Here is a 17,575-nt window from a genome sequence, read left to right as displayed (position 1 = left end):
AACTTGGATCCTGCAGATGGAATCCTGGGAGAACTGGCAAATGCCAGATTTGGGCGAGAATTCTTACCAGAGCCAGCTCGAGAGAGGGAAATAAAATTTCATGTTGTCCTTTCTTTCCCAAATCCAGACCAGTTAGTTATTGATCCTTCCTCTCCCAGGATTAGCTACTGCCTTCTTGCTTGCCTTGTTTTATGTCCTAAAACCCTGCTTGACTTTCTGCCTGCCTGGGATATGCAAGTTCTTGTTTCTTTCTCTTGGCTTTCTTTGGAAGTTAACTCTAGATCTTCTGAAGAAAATATTCTTTGTACCCTCCTTGGGATACCTCTTGAGTCCAAGAGTTTGTTCAATATTGCCAGAAGTATTCACTGCTTGTCCTGGATTGTCCTGGTAGAAACCTGACAAGATATTACAAAGGATTTTATAACTTTATAACCAGAAACTTGGCCAAATTGCAAGCTAATATTCAGAACCTGATAGAAAAAAATTTTGCCTCCTCCTCTAAGGTAAATGTACCCAGAGAGAAAGAAAAACATTCCAACATAGGTGGATGGGTGTTAGTCCTTTAGCATCTAGGCTACTACCCAATTATTTGAAGAATTCAGAGCAACTGTCCTGATGTCACAAATCCTTGCAAAACTAGAAATGCAGCTCTCAAGGCAGTTAAAATTCCCTTTACCAATCCCAAACCTCCCCTGTTCTTCTCAAAATGCTTATGAATTATTGGCCTTAGGATTTCAAAGTCCTTCTTGGAGAAACTTGCATTGCTTCCCTGTGCCTCTGAGATGCAACTGTTAAAGTATGAACTTCAGGGAGGTAATTCTTATCAGAAGAAAAATGAAAGGGGGAAAGGTCATTTGAAACTTGGGCAAATAAAAATCTTTTTAGTATTTCTCCATAGATATTAGTGAAAGGCTTTAGCCATCTGAGCAGGTAATCTTAACTTATTCTATCTTCTAGAAAAACAACTTAGATCCAATTTCTTAATAACTAGTGTGTTTTACATTACTGGACCTGTCTCATGGCTAAAATCTTAAAACAAAAAGTGTAAGGTCTCTGCATGTGTCTGTATGTTTTGTAGATATGTGATATTTTTCCACCTGTGGATGGTATTACTAAAGTTAATTTGTAAATAGTTCTATTTAATTGTCTTAAACAAACAAGCACTTAGTATTTATAAAAGTCTGAAAAATATGTTAGAAACAAACCCAAAAGCTTTTCAGGTTCACATGATATGGGAAAATATTTAGTATTACAGCTAGTTTAAATTTGTTGATTTAACTAAAATAGACATGTCTTTAGAGTTATCAGCACTGAATATAATGCAGACATACAACATTTATTCCATCTGGAGTTGCCATCAAATGAATTCATGTTATCTCTTACAAAATTTGTCAGCAAGAAAACTAGTTTGGGATAATGGCTGACTTTTTTTAATGTCTAATGATGTTTTTGTGGGTAATCTAAACTTAGTTGTTATCAAAAAGCAAATTAAATAGATATAAGTAAGATAAAATGTTCCAAGTGTACTTTTTACATAGTCTCCCCAAATATTTTTGGTAACCTGTAACCTTAAAGTTTTCCTGAGTTAAGTTAAATGACGAGTTCAGTTAAATTCACTGAATATCCAGATCATTTCCAAATAAGGAAAAATAGTGAAACAATGACTTAACATCAGTTTATCCATTGTTGCTTCCTTCTACAGAGGAATTAAAGATATTTGGATCCATTAGTAAACATGTCTTCCGCCATGCTGAAAATCTCCCTCTGAGGAAGAACACATTTCTAGAAATTATAAAAAGCATTTATGTCTCCCAATCCACAGAATGCTAATGTAAGAGATAGTTCATAATTGTTGCCTCTTAGTTTTCGTTAGAAATTAAAATTTTTGAAGGGTTAAAAATTCTAATGTATGTAATTAAAACTGCTAAAAATAAAAAAGAAAGATGAATTTTATGTGTGGTCAGGGCTGGCTAAGATTGGAATAAATTTACTTAGGTAAATGAGTTTCAATATCAAAACTAAGCTGCTACAAAATTATTACTTGGTTTTCTCTCTGTTAAAAGGACAAACATTTCTTCAACTATTGGTTAGCTCTTGATAATCAGAGATTATAAACAGTTTGTTTCTTTACTTTTCCAGTAATCTACCTAGAAAATAAAAACAAAGATCTTGTGTCTTCTCAAAATAATTACCTAAGTTCCCTGTGGTTTTCATCAGGTCTTTGATTACTTAAACCCAGTACACTGGATATTAAAAGAGCTAAATTTGGCTCAAAACTATGGAAGCTTCTGTATTTGCCTTTAAAATCTTTTATTGGCACTTTCATCAAAGAGATAAGTAAGCATTGTTTCATATTGATCTGTGACCCTAATTAGGAAAGTATCTAAAACCTTTTGATATTTTTGACAAACTTCTCAAAATCAAATTCTAAATGAAGTCTTTGACTTTCAAGTGACTTTGGATTTTTCCAGGGGGTGCCAGAACATCTCAAAGGATTTCTTCTCTCTCTTTATAAAAAGGAGATGTTCAAGTAATATGGCTTACTTGATATGTTAAATTACATGGGAAGCATTTTCAATTAAGAAGTAATAGTAAACATTCTTTGTGTTGTATCCATATAGGCATATGCTCCAAGTGTTCCAGAAACTGTCTGAAATTCCTAGAAATCTGACATGTTCAGGTATAATATTAGCAGTCATAATTTTAGTGATCTTAAAGTTATGTTAGAAAAATAACCAACTTTCCTTGTAAATTCCATTTTAATGAACTCTTATCAGATCTTTAACCATGGGCATTTTTAAGTCTGTCATTTACAGCCAGTTGTTTTACTCTGATGCTTTTACAAAAGTGTTCCTGCAAATGTGCTTCATCTTCAAGGAGATTCAAGGAAAGGATTTTTGACAAGTACACATTTCTAATAACTTTAAGATAATAAAAATCAACTGGTAAGAATAAAGACTGCTCTTAAATCTCCTTGGAAGAAATTATACCAGGTCCTCCTCACTATCCAGATGACAGCAAAACCTCAGGGACTTGAACCTTGGATACACACCTCACAGCCGAAGAAGACTCCACCTGGCTTCTGGTCCTGTACAGATGCTGGAGACCTCCAAATTAAATTGACAAGGAAGAGAAGTAGCTGACATCAATGTAGACTGCTTCCTTCTAAGATACCAGATCAAGAATTCCTACTTTGGCTAAACCTAAAACCCTTACTTCTTTTCTTTCTCCCTAGTCTGGCATTGGCCTCAAAAGATAAAGCCATCATCCATATCACCCAGGCCACGGGTAAAAAGAGTAACCTCTGGAATTTAGACCAACCTTTTAATTTATGCTAGGAGAATGTCTAATGAACTCCTGGCCTGAATGGGAAAATGCAACAGTTCCTGTGAATGAATCCATTAACAGTGCCACCTTAGTGAGAGTGGTTTGTGCCCTCACAGGAGCTATCTTCGGCTGTAGTGGTTATCATTCTCCTCAGACCTATGAATGTCTAGATGGCTGGCACATAACAGGGCAATGCCTCTTAGGTTATCTAACTGAGCCCCTACTTCTTCACAAGTGAACTACGACATTTCACTGGTTCACTCTCCTGAATTTACATCGAGTTAGAAAGGACCTACCAGAAGGCATTCAGGACTCAGGATTCACTTCCTTTCACAAGGTCATACTTCTCTGGTTAGGAGTAAATCTTGAAGATGTTGCAAAATCCATTGCTAAGACAAGAGCTGCCCAATAGAAATCCTTACTTTCTGGCCATAGTTGTTCTTGGTAAGAGGATGGCCCTTGATTATCTTTTAGCTGAGCAAGGAGGGGCCTGTGCTGTGGCCAACACCACCTGCTGCACCTGAATTTACACTTAGCGGAAGATGAAATTCAATTACATAAGATCACTGACCAAGCCACTTGGATTCTTTTAAAAGGTGACTCCTTGTGGGCCGGCCCCGTAGCCTAGTGGTTAAGTGCGGGCGTTCCGCTGCTGGCAGCCCGGGTTCAGATCCTGGGCGTGCACCGATGCACCGCTTGTCAGGCCATGCTGTGGCAGCATCCCATATAAAGTGGAGGAAGATGGTCACAGACATTAGCCCAGGGCCAGTCTTCCCCAGCAAAAAGAGGAGGATTGGCATGGATGTTAGCTCAGGGCTGATCCTCCTCACAAAAAAAATAAATAAATAAAAGGCGACTCCTTCAATGCGATCTTTCTTTGACTCATTTGATTTTGATTGGTTTGGGTCTTGGGGACATGGCTTCAAAGTGCACTCCAGATATTCAGAACTACCCTGCTCACTGTAATTATAATAAACTCTCTGGTGCATTGTATTCCCTCAGAAGTTTCAAATGCACGTTCAGAGATGCTAAGCAGCAAGCAAATGGTCTCCCTAAGACTGGAACATCAGAAAAGGAATGAAGAGGGCCGGCCCCGTGGCTTACTGGTTAAGTGTGCACACTCCGCTGCTGGCGGCCCGGGTTCGGATCCCGGGCACGCACCGACGCACCACTTCTCCAGCCATGCTGAGGCCGCGTCCCACATAGAACAACTAGAAGGCTGTGCAACTATGACATACAGCTACCTGCTGGGGCTTTGGGGGAAAAATAAATAAATAAAATTATAGAAAAGGAATGAAGAGATGACTGACATAAGATTGCAAACATGAAGCCTTGACCTGTGAATGTCACAGGGGTTAAGCAAAAACATGATCTCTGGATACTACTGAAAGGAACAACAAGAACAGAATTTCAGAGCAAGAGCTGAGAGTGGCGCTAATGCCTTCAATATTTATCACATCACTCAGTTAAGCTAAGAGTCCAATCACAAATAGGGACATCGTGGAAAAGAAAACAACAGGCCCCAGTAGAGTCACTTTGGCTAGGCACACCTGACTAAACCAGTGTTTACTATGTAACCTAACTGCAGCTTCAACCTTCCCCAGGAAGGTAGTCTAACTGGTGAGTCTAGGATTTTCTGGTCAGCACCAATGAGGTAATCTGCCACATGGGCCCTCTCCAATCTCCAATCGAAGATGAAGTAATCCACCTGATAAGACCCTTTTGTCCCCAAAGGAAGGTAACTTTGCCTGAAATAATCTTTCTTTTTCTGTTTATGACTTCCTTCTCCTGCCTTTCTGTAGCACTTTGGAGCTCCTCTCTACTTACAAGATGGGATGCTGCCCAACTGATGATTGCTCAATAAAGCCAATTAGATCTTTAAAATTTACTTGGTTGAGGAGCAGGCCCAGTGGCATAGAGGTTAATGTCACATGCTCTGCTTCGGAGGCCCGGGGTTTGCAGGTTTGGATCCATGGTATGGACCTACACACTTGCTCACCAAGCTATGCTGTGGCAGCATCCTACATACAACATGGAGGAAGACTGGCACAGACGTTAGCTCAGGGCCAGTCTTCCTAACCAAAAAAAAAATTATTCAGCTGAATTTTTGTTATTCAACACTATTAAAAATAAAATATGGCTAATAAACATTTTTTTGTTTATCATGAAACATTTATTGTAAATATCAAGTTTCAAAAACTCAGTTTGAGATCTAAAAGTGTGCCTAAAAAGGGAAAGAAGAATGGAATACATGCAAAGGAATATTAGAATAATTCATTTTTCTGTAATTCACCTTGTAAGGGAGAAAGACAAATTTCTACCCTCTAGGTCCTTCTGGCTGGGCTATGAATTAAATTGACATGAAACAGAGTAACAGGAGAAAATCCAACAAAGCTATATAACATGTATACATGGGAGAGACCCCGGAAAAGGAAGCAACTCACCAAAACTGCAGAGGCTATTACCTTAAACACTATCCTCAGCTGAAGACAAAGGAGGGTGTTGGGGCAGGGGACAGTCAGTTATGAGAGATAAGCAGTCAACAAGAGTAAGGTTATTATGCAGATTCAAGTCCTTGCCTTCTGCATTGACAAGAGTTTCTAGAGATAAGGTCATCCCCCCTTCTTCCTGGTCCAGAGAGGGAGACATCTTTACAAATGGAGATTTCCCTACAAACGTAAATGTCCCTTACAAAGGGCAACTTCTACTTGGTTTTCAGAGCTTCTTCCCAAGTAACCAGCCCAAAATAATCCTCATGCGAAATAGATACATTTTAGGTTGGCCAATTCTGATCCCCCACAACCTCTTTCTTTCCTCTTTGGAAATATTTTACATTGTGTTTGGAATGGTATTGATTAAACCAATGTTTATTCACTGAAAAACTGAGACAAAAATAAAGTGAATAAATTTTTTAAAGGTGGCTAACTTAGGTGGGGCCAGTGCTGACAGGTGAGCTCCTCCAAAACAGTTCTCAAGAGGAAACTCCACCCAAAGGACTTCCCCTAGGCTGTCTGCGCTCAGGAAAGATCCTGGGCGGAGGGGCACAAGGATTTCTCACCACGTAATTCCATGCTTTTCACTCATGTAAAATATCCACACACAAAATAAATCTTTTAAAAACAGCCATCCATTGGCTGTGAGAAAATGATGAACAATTAAAATATTGGATCTGTTTCAAATCCACAAAGGAGGACAAACAGTTGATAATGCTGTTGTGGGAGATCAAGATTTGGCCACCCTGAAATACATCTCTTTACCTTGACTGTTTTCTCTGACGGACATTTGATCTCCCCCACTAACTGCCTAAAGAATTTGACATAGTAACTCCTTCCTGGAACAAATCTTCTATCTGACAGCTGTAATGTAATGTAAAATAGATGTTACAACAGAAAAGGCACCAACAAGCCCACCTTATCAGAAGTTCTGTCTCTCTGGCCACATTCTCTGGATGGCCCTGCTAGGAGCTGCCAGACAAACATTTACATTCATAAGGGAACTTTCCATTAGTAAACGTATCTCCCTCTCCATATTGGGAAGAAGGGGGACGACCTCGTTTCTAGAAACTTATCAATGTGGAAGGTGAGGCCTTAAATCTGCATAATAATCTTACTCTCATTTAAAGTGCTTTAGTGGTAATCTCCTGTAACTGACTCCCCCCACCCCCAACATCCTCCTCTGTCTTTAGGTGAAGATGGTATTTAAGATGAGAATTTCTGCTATTGTGTTGAGAAACGCAGTGTCCCTGCTTTCTCCCATGTATACATGTTATTAAACTTGGTATTATTTTCTCCTGCTAACCCATCTTGTTATCTGGCCAGCCATAAGAACCTTAAGGGAAGGGGCAGAGGGAAATTCTCCCTCTTCCCCCAACACTGTGAATCAGACACAGGAAATTGGTCTTTGGGAATGCCGGGAGGGAGTGGAAATTTAGGCATTTGGTGCCAGCCCTAGGAAGACCTAGACTGGGGGACAGGGTCGTGGACTTGAGACTCTGCTCCCTCAAATATATAGAAAATGTGGAATAAAATGAGTTCCCCCTGAGGAGAAAGGAGGCACTGAGGAGCCCACAACTCCCCCCACGCAGGAGCCCCGGAGACCGAGTCACGATTGTCCTCGATGACCCTCCCGCGGTCACCGCACCATCTGGGGACACGCGGGGCTGCGGGCGCAGAGCTGCCCAGAGAGGCTCCGGAGCCGCAGTCGCCGCGCGCAGTGACCACAGGACGCCCGGGGTCCCGGCTGCCGGCCCCGCCCCCACGCTGCGGCCGGAGGGGACTGAGGTCCGAGCGGCGCCCCCGCGGACTCGGGTCCGCAGACGCGGGAGTGGCCGCGGGGAGGCCGGTCTCCCCACGGCCGGTTCCAACCAGACCCTCCTCTCTCAAACCCCAACGCCGGGGCCAAACTCTCACCATTTCTAAGCTCACGGGTTCTGTGGCGCCCTTCCTACGACTTGGTAGCGGTCACGGCGCCACACAGTCGACGGCAGAGCACCGTGGGGCTTTAATGGCGGATCCCGAGCGCGGATGGAGCGAGCAGCTACTTCCCGGTGGTTCGGCTCCTTTGTCCCACCCACCTGCCCCAGCGCCGCCTCTGATTGGACAGCTCACAAGACCTCGCCCCCTCCTGCCTGAGTGACAGCCCCCTCAAGTTATGTGTCTGAACCTAAGGCCCGCCAGACCTTGTCCTCCACAGGGAGATTTGCATTGAAAAGTAGTCCTGGGAGCGCCCTCCTGTAACTGTGGCCCTTTTACAAACACAATTAAAAGTCACCTCGCCGTGTGCAGTAGTCTCTCACCCTTTTATCTTTGTTGACAACTGGAGTCTGACATAGTTTTGCCTAATAGGTACACAGGCACAGACACCAGGGATGCATTAGGTGGGCATCCTTCCAGAACTTCAGTCAGGTTCAGAAAAAGAGAATTAAAACCAAGAACAAGCCTTCATTTCAGGAGGAAAATGACTTCTGGGTATTCAAAATGGTTAACTTTAGAAAATGTTTCTGACATGACAATATTTGTATCCTATGGAGAATATAAGCAGGGACGCTTTCTCACCCTTGGTTAAATCACTCTCTGTGGTCATGATCCACTCCTTACTTGTGGTTACACTATTTACTCCATCTATATTGAGACTTATCAGAAAACTGGGTTTCATCTATATAATCATCTCACTGATTGGTGGGTGAGTCTATGATCCTAGAGAGTAACATTCATTCTGACAGTGCTGGAATCACTCCATGACAGGCATCCTCTGCATATAGTCTGCACAGATGTCAGTTCTGACAACTACCTCTGCCAATTCCCTGAAGAAATGCTCACTAATATCATCTCAGACAAACAGCCCCACCAAAGTCCACCCAAACTGCAGCAATAACTCCACCAAGAGTAGAAACACAGAAGCATCCCTAGAGGCCATCTGACAGATGGAAACTGAGAGGCAGAGCAAAAGAACTATAAGCTATCTCCAGGAAAGAGAATAGAAGAGCCCAGTTTGCAACCAGTGCTCATCATACAGGAGGGACACTGCTGGGCAGTAGCATCATTGACCAGTCACCCATCCAATGTAGAAAGAAAAGGTCTGTGGAATTTTCAGCATCAAGTACTGAGAGATGGAGAAGATATTTCCATTTCATTATCTGTATTTCCCTTTAACAACTATCTGGAAAGTAATAATCTACAAGGAGGTTTCCTGGAAATCACTCAGGAAACTCAGGAATGCCTGTTTTATTGTTTTATCTCCCAACTCCTCATCTCCACCTCAAAGAAAGGACACACCATCCTAAGAATGTGTATTTCCTGGGGAAGATGCATAAGTCTGGATCTCCTCTCTCACACTATTGAGCTGCAGGGACAAGCTGAGGAAACTACATTTCATCACTGCCCTTCCCCATCCTACTTTCATTTTCATCTGTGAGAATTGTACAATTCCAGTAGTGGCCCCATCTGGGTAGAAAATGGGGATGTGCTTCCTGAACTGATGAATTGATAATTTGTTCTGCTTCTCACAGGTAACTAGGGACATGTTTTAAGGTCTGTTTCAAGGTCACATCATGGTGCTCTCAAAGGTCCTTTAATCACGTGATCAGCACAATCGACATGATACCTTAAGGTTCTGTTTGGTAAGAGCACATGATTCCTGTTAATCTCCATCATGGCAAACACAAGGTGGAAAATAAACTTAGAGTATTAGTGCATCCACCTGCACTGAGGGAAGCCCATAAGCACTCAAGAATATCCTACAACATGGTCTTTTGAGCCAAACATATGTCTCCAATTAAGAAGCACAGAGAGTTATTGTACATATGGACAGATATTTTTCCCATGACCTTGAAAAATGGCCTTAATGGAATGAGTTACCCAAGGTTCTGGAAGCTGCTCTGTTGGAGGAGGTCATTGTGAGGATGTGACTATTAGTTGACCCTCCAGCTGGACTTCGGCAATCAGAGGCTTCTTAACCACACCACTGTCCTTGGAATATACATTCCACCCAGCGTTCCTGAACTAACAGCCATTTCAAGGATGCAGCTTTGAGAGAATAACGTGCTGTTGAGACCATCTGGACTGTAGACATTACTGGACCCCATCAAAGCTTCTATATAAACATTTAAGATTCTTGTGGGCGGGGCCAGCCCCGTGGCTTAGCAGTTAAGTGTGCGCGCTCCGCTACTGGCGGCCTGGGTTTGGATCCCAGGTGCGCACCAACGCACTGCTTCTCCAGCCATGCTGAGGCCACGTCCCACATACAGCAACTAGAAGGATGTGCAACTATGACATACAACTGTCTACTGGGCCTTTGGGGGAAAAAAAAAAAAGAAGGAGGATTGGCAATAGATGTTAGCTCAGGGCCGGTCTTCCTCAGCAAAAAGAGGAGGATTAGCATGGATGTTAGCTCAGGGCTGATCTTCCTCACAAAAAAAAAAAAAAAAGATTTTTGTGGGTGGGTGTGGAGATCTACTTGTCTGGCACCATCAAAGACAAGCCTCATTTATAAGTTCCCTTGCTTATTAAAACTGCCACCTCCCAATCTGGAGTGATCTGCTCCATTCTTCAGTCTCTCCTTGCCCTCCATGTACAGGATCCAGTTTCAGATGTCACCCAAAGAACTCTTGAGGTTGCGATCCAACATCCTCTTAGCTCTGAATGAAAATAAGAGAGCAACTGATCCTTCTTGTGCTGGGAAGCAGGAAGTACCTGTAAATGGCAGAACATCAAGATATATGTTTGTACTTTAAAAATATTTTTTCTTCATGGTTTGACTGAAATATGACATGGTGTTTGAGGTAGTAGTGGGAGAAAGAATCAACCAGATTGTTCAATTTAGTGAGGAAGGCATCAATTACCAAACACTAGTTATCACAGCATTTATTTTGTGAAGATTTCAAAGTATGAGAAAGTAAGCACCCACAGAAGAAATCAACATAGTCATCACAGAACTTTATTAAAAGCATTAATTCTCAGTAGTCCTACAGGCCAGTTGTAACCTTCCATGTCAAGGAACCATTGAGTCATCTGCAGAGTAAAATGTTGATTCCATTGAGAGAAGTTCTGTTTTTAAGCTGTTATAAAGATGATGACGACAATAACAGTGAGAATAGTAACAGGAATGCTGACACTAACAATAAAGGCACTTTAGGGAGGCTTACTAAGTGTCAGGCACTGCACTCAGCACCACAGGTGGGTTGGCTCATGACTTTTCCTCTTCACAGGCTTCTAACAGGGCAGCACTAGTATGATCCTATTTGATAAGAGAGGAAACTGAGACTCAGGGGAGCCAAGTGACTTGTCTGACTTTACACAGGCAGTCTGGAGGGTGCTCACATTCATCACCAGGCTGCCTGACACAAACCAAGCTTTGCCACTGAGCACACTTCACCTCTTATTATGAAATTAGGACAAATGGTTCATTAACCAGGACAGAACCTCTGCAAGAATCAGAAGTTACTCTATTCTTCCCCAAAGGCCTTATTAAAATCCTCACTATGGAAATGATTGTCTTTGCCCTTGGTTGAAATCTGAAGAGAGTGCCACAGTAATTTTAGTCACCTTTTGGTGCTAAAATCCTGTCATCACTCTCAGACACAGTGACTGCCAGGCCGGCCTAGTACTCAGAGAAGACGTTTGGGAGCACAGCATGAAGGGGAATTGGTGTGTGAGAGGCGTCTCATTGAAAGGCGGAGCCAATCCAAACAACATCCAAAGATGTTTCTCAAGTGTTTATCATTGCTTTCATCTCCAACTTCATGTCAGAAAACACAATGATCAATCTGATGAATAAGGTGGAAGAAGCAAATACTGTTATTGGAGATGAGAGCATTGTTTATTTGACAAACTAAAGATAAAATAACTGAAAAATTACTACAATTGATGACAGAGTCAATTTGCTGAACATTGTGTAAATACCCAAATTACACATGACAAAACATATTATTAAATTTAAATCATATGTCCTGAAACTTATATATGAAATTTGGAGTTTTGGGGCTACCTCCATGTGTGAGATCTATGTGCAGACAAGTCTGAGTGTTTCCTGATGAGGTGACAGATGTATCTCCTCCATGGAAAAATAATCAACTTTGGTGCATGGAAGACTCCTGAAATCAAAGATGCAGCTCCCTCTACACACAGCCACATTTTTAAAGACATTTCCACTCAAATTTGCATCAGTATCTTTTCGTTCTGTCTCAAAATACAGTGATTCTAAAGTATATCTCTGAAAATAAGTTCAAAGGGTACTCAGGAAAAGAGCACAAATAAAAAATGATGAAGAACAAGTTTCACCAGATGCACTAATTACAAACATTAATGAGAAGTGATAATTTAATGGTCTGTTGTCACCATAAGAACTGACCAGTTGTCTGTCATAGGAGTGATTTTACCTCTCAGGGGACATTTTGCAACATCTGGAGGCATTTCTGGCTGTCATGACTGTGGGAGGTGGGGAGCACTGCTACAGACATCTAGGGATCCTATGATGCACAAAATAGTCCCCCTGACAAAGAGTATTAGCTTTTCAAAAATGTCCTAGTGGCAATGTTGAGAAACTGTGGACTAGTCAGATGAAGACCTCATGGTCTATAAACAGACACAAGGATGTAACAAAATAGATGATGAGTTGTGGCAGTTTATAACTCTACTGTCTACTACATCCAAATAAATTCTATATGGAGTAAAGAGTTAAACAGTAAAAAATATAAAATGAAAATACTGAAAGTAAACATCAGGAACTATTTCTCTATACTTCGTAGAAGTCATGACATCCAAAGAAAAAATGTAAATGAAAGTTGAATAGATTTGATAAACTAAAAAGTGTAAATATATCATTGATAGTAATAAAAGACATAGAAACACCATGTGGGAAAATGTTTTCAATAACAACATAGAGAGAAAGATCATATCACTAACAGTTTAAATAACACTTAATAATCAAAAACAAAAGATAAGTGTTCCAATGAAGATGTTCAAAGGCCGTGCACAAACCTTATCAAAATTGTAAGTTATAAATGCTTAACAAAGTTATGACAATAGGTTAGCTCATTAAGCCCAAGATATATAATGAAAATAGATGTATTTATTAATGTGCAAAATACATATGCTGATTTCCTAACACTGTTAGTGAGGCATATTCTGGTGGGAAAGGCCAAGTGGGTGCTTCTTGATCTGTCCCCCAACAAAGACAGTAACCCAGAAGGAACACCTTATCCGCGGAGGAACTGAAGAGATAAGTTCTATAATCAAAAACCTGAGATATACAGCGGCATTTTTTCCATGTTCTTTAATTTGCACGTTTGTTTGTTACAAAACTATGGAGAGTGCATTTAGAATATCGTGAACTTAAAAAGGTTGAAATGTTAATTATACCTGTTTTCCTAATGTGGTATCATTACTGGGGCATATGAACAAGGTTTGTGGCATCTGGTATGCAACTTCTTACCCTTTCTTACACAATGGAATACATCTTCTCAACCACACATGGACCTTTCTCTAGTGTATATGAACCCTCACCATAAAAAAAAAAAAACTCATAAATTTTAAATCCTAGGAAATGTAAAATTTAAAATACAAACTAAGATCTCTGACAATAATGGAATGAAATTAGAAACCAATATCTTGGGAAAATTTGGAGAAACTCACAAATATGAGGAAATTAAACAAGACACTCCTATAAAATCAATGGGTAAAAGAAATCAATAAGGAAATTGGAAAACATTTTTAATGAATGAAAAAAAGGACCCAATGTAATGAATTTTATGGGCTATATCAAAAAAACTATGTAGATAAAAATTATACCCTTAAACACCTAAAATAACAAAGAAGGATCTCAAATCAACAACCTAACCTTTTACTTAACACATTCAAAAGGAAGAGAAACCAAACCAAATGTACAGGGAAAAGGACATAATAAAACTTAGGGCAGAAATTAAGAAAATAGAGAATACAAATCCCATAAAGAAAATCAATGAAACCGAATGTGAGTTTTATGAAAAGATCAACAAGATTGACAATAGAGAGCTAATAGACAAGTTAGCTAGATCGGCCTAGAGAAAAAGAGAGAAGGCTCAAGTTCCTAGAAGCTGAATGGGAGAGGAGATATCACTACTGAGATTACAGAAATAAAAAAGATTATAAAGGAGTTAATGAACAATGCATGCAAACAAATTAGATAACTTAGATGAAATGGACAAATTCCTAGAAATACACAAACTACCAAAAGTGACTCAGGAAGAAACAGAAAACCTGATTTGAATTATAACAAGTGGTTGAATTAGTAAGCAAAAAACCCACCCATAAAGAAAAGCCCAGGCCCAGAGGGTTCCACAGCAGAATTCTCTAAAATATCCAATTAAGATTTAATAGTGATTCTTCACAAAGTCTCCCCCAAAACAGAATCAACACAACACTTCAAACTCATTTGTGAGGCCAGTGTTATCTTGATACCAAAATCAGACAAAAGAATCACAAGAAAACTACAGACCTGTTTCCTTTGTGAATATGGATCCAAAAAAAACCTCAACAGATAGTAGTACCTAACTTAGCAACAAATTAAAAGAATTATAGACCATGACCAAATGGGATTTATTCCAGGAATGCAGGGTTGGGTTAACCTCTCAAAATCCATTAACATAAAACATCATATTAATAGAGTGAAAAGCAAAAACGGCATGATTCTCTCAATAGACTCAGAGGAAGTACTTGACAAAATCCAACATCCTTTCATGGTAGAAAGACTCGGGAAACCAGGATTTGAAGGAAATTTCCTGAACCTCATATTGAGCAAGTGTGGGACACCAACAGCTAATATCATATTTAAAGGTGAAAGGAGGGGCCGGCCCCGTGGCTTAGCTGTTGAGTGCGTGCGCTCCGCTGCTGGCGGCCCGGGTTCGGATCCCGGGCGCGCACTGACGCACCGCTTCTCCGGCCATGCTGAGGCTGTGTCCCACATACAGCAACTGGAGGGATGTGCAGCTATGACATACAACTATCTACTGGGGCTTTGGAGGGAAAAACATAAATAAATAAAATCTAAAAATAAATAAATAAATAAAGGTGAAAGGATATTTTCTCCCCAAAATGAGGAACGAAACAAGAGTGTCTGCTCTTGCCACTTCTATTTGACAATGTACTGGAGATTTTAGCCAGAACAGTTTTGCCAGAAAAGCAAATAAAATGCATCCAGACTGGGTAGAAAGATGTAAAACTATCTTTACTTGTATATGACTTATCTTGTAAATAGAAAACTCTAAGGAATCCACTAAAAAACATCTATTAGAACTGATAACTGAGCACAGCAAATTTGTATGAGAAGATAAGTATATAAAAATAGATTGTATTTTATACAGCGCAATGAACAATCTGATAGCGAAATTACCAAAAGAAATCTATAATAGCATCAAAAAGAATAAAATAGGAAAGAATTTAATAAAGTAGGTAGTAAATACTCTGAAAATTGAAAAACATCAATAAAAAATTAAAGATCTACAAGTGTGAAAAAACAAATTTGGTGAGCATGTGAAGAAAAGGGAACTCTTGTGTACTGTTGGTGAGAATGTAAATTGGTGCAGCCACTATGGAAAATAGTATGGAGGGTCATCAAAAAATGAATATAGACCTACCATATGATTCAGCAATTCCACTTCTGGTTATTTATCCAAAGAAAAAAAAATGCTAACTCAAAAAGATGTATGCACCTGCATGTTCACTGCACCATTATTTACAGTAGCCAAGACAGAAACAACCTAAGTGTCCACCAATAAACAAATGGATAAAGAAATTGTGGTATACGTGTACAATGGAAATTATTTAGACATAAAGAAAGAATGAAATCTTGTCATTTGTGACAACATGGATTGAATTTGATGGCATTAAGCTAACTGAAAGAAGTCAGACAGAGAAAGACAGGAGCCGGCCCGGTGGCGCAAGTGGTTAAGTGCGTGCTCTCTGCTGCGGTGGCCAGGGTTGGCCGGTTCAGATCCCGGGTGCGCACCGACGCACCGCTTGTCAAGCCATGCTGTCGCGCCGTCCCATATAAAGTAGAGGAAGATAGGCATGGATGTTAGCCCAGGGCCAGTCTTCCTCAGCAAAAAAAGAGATAGATTGGCAGATGTTAGCTCAGGGCTGATCTTCCTCACCAAAAAAAAAAAAAAAAGAGAGAGAGAAAGACAAATATTGTGTGACCTCTCTTATATGTGCGGTCTAAAATAAAAACAAAAAACAAACAAAACACCAAGCCCGTGGATACAGAGAACAGACTGGTGGTTGCAAGAGGTGGGGAGTGCGGAATAGCAGAAATGGGTGAAGGGGTCAAAAGGTAAAATGAAACAAAAACGAAAGAAAGGGACTTTTACAAAAAAAAGTATAGTTATGATAATCATATAGTGATAGAAAAGTGATTATATACTTTTATATATTTAAAATTTAGAAACTATGCACCATTGCTATTGGATGGTCATTACTGAACGTACATACAAGAAAAGGGCTATCAGTTACAGACCTGCAACGATTCTAAGCGTGTATGGAGAAAAACACTCTTCTAGCCACATTTTCTCTGAAACTAAATTCTCGTAATAATAACCATTAACCATTTTTTACTTCCAAGAATTTGCTTTGCATTTTTGGAAAATTAAAAGGAATTGAGTGAGGTTGGGAGAGGATTTGGATATTTAGACATTGGCAATCTTTAATAAAGATGAGCAAAGACCTTGGAGTGATGCCAGCTTTTTCCTTGCTCTTTATTAATCCCTATCCAAGAGAGGCAAGAAAAAAAAGAGAGAATCCTAAAAATAAATAAATAAATAAATAGAAAAGGCCTATATTCATGGATCCTTGGATTTAACAGTGTTGAGATGACAATACTTCCCAGAAGGATCTAGATTTTCAACAAAGTCCCTGTCAGAATCTCAGCTGACTTCTTTATACTGTGGATATTAATAAAAGAAATCTTAAGTAAATTGGAGTCAGCAAAGCCTGGATGGGGAGCTCTCACGCCCTATGATACATCCTCAGCAACACCAAACGGGAAGAGATCATGGCTTTCATCTTCAAGAGGAAGTAAAACTACTTTAGTACTGGAGGAAGATTTCTCTTCCTACCCTTCAAAGGCCCAGCCAATGAGAAATGCCGCAGCTCAGCCAATGAGGAGCCGTTGCTGCCCTGAGCTGTTCCTTTCCCCAATGGATTTTCGTTTAGAGCAGCCCCTCCCTACTCCCCCTTTTTCTCTATAAAAGCAGCTCCTTTTCTTTGTTTGCTGGATTTGCCTATGGTTTGCCGTAGCATGCACACCCCAAACTGCAATTCTTTTGGCTATTCTTGAATAAACTCATTCTGAGAAAAAATAAGTCAAATTTGCTTTTTAAGTTGACAATAGAAATTGACAAGTTGTTTCGTAAATTATATGGAATCGCAAGGGAACCAGAATAGCCAAACCAATTTTCAAAAGTGAAACAGAGTAGTAGGATTAACATTTCCTGATTTCAAATCTGACTACTCAGCACGGTAATCAAGGTATGAGGTAATGACACAAGGACAGAGACACAGATCTGTGGACTCAATTGAGATTCTACGTATAAACCCATTCATCTATGGCCAATTGATTTTCAAAAAAGGTGTCAAGAATGAGGAAAGAACATTCTTTTCAAAAATTGGTGCTGGGATAACTGGATAGAAAGAAGCAGAAGAATGAAGTTGGACCATTATATTAGACCCCATACAATAATTTACCAAAATGGACCAAAGACCCAAATCTGAAGTAAAAT

General features: G+C 40.1%; 2 protein-coding genes across 5 annotated transcripts in view; one reads left to right on the top strand and one right to left on the bottom strand.

Annotated features, from left to right (window-relative positions):
* The window catches only part of LOC131394547 (zinc finger protein 14-like), a 181,288-nt gene that overhangs the window by 20,256 nt on the left and 143,457 nt on the right, over positions 1 to 17,575 (top strand). The gene's annotated exons all lie outside the window — the stretch shown is intronic.
* LOC131394538 (zinc finger protein 709-like) overlaps positions 1 to 17,575 on the bottom strand; it is a 340,324-nt gene that overhangs the window by 236,164 nt on the left and 86,585 nt on the right. The window contains exons 1-2 of one of the 4 annotated variants that reach the window (XM_058525920.1): positions 4,638 to 5,447; positions 3,053 to 3,107 (exon numbers count right to left, since the gene is read on the bottom strand). The exons of 1 other annotated variant lie outside the window; for it this stretch is intronic. In XM_058525920.1, the coding sequence (XP_058381903.1) occupies positions 3,053 to 3,107; positions 4,638 to 4,696 (114 nt within the window). In that variant the 5' untranslated portion in view covers positions 4,697 to 5,447. Of the gene's footprint in view, positions 1 to 3,052; positions 3,617 to 4,637; positions 5,448 to 17,575 lie in introns of those variants that run through there. 2 more of the 4 variants (XR_009216174.1, XR_009216175.1) reach the window with 2 other exon arrangements.

This window comes from Diceros bicornis, chromosome 30 (genome assembly GCF_020826845.1).
Source record: "Diceros bicornis minor isolate mBicDic1 chromosome 30, mDicBic1.mat.cur, whole genome shotgun sequence".
NCBI classification, from domain to species: Eukaryota; Metazoa; Chordata; class Mammalia; order Perissodactyla; family Rhinocerotidae; genus Diceros; species Diceros bicornis.
The sequence above is the reverse complement of the archived record's forward strand: the minus strand, read 5'-3'. Positions and strand labels throughout refer to the sequence as shown.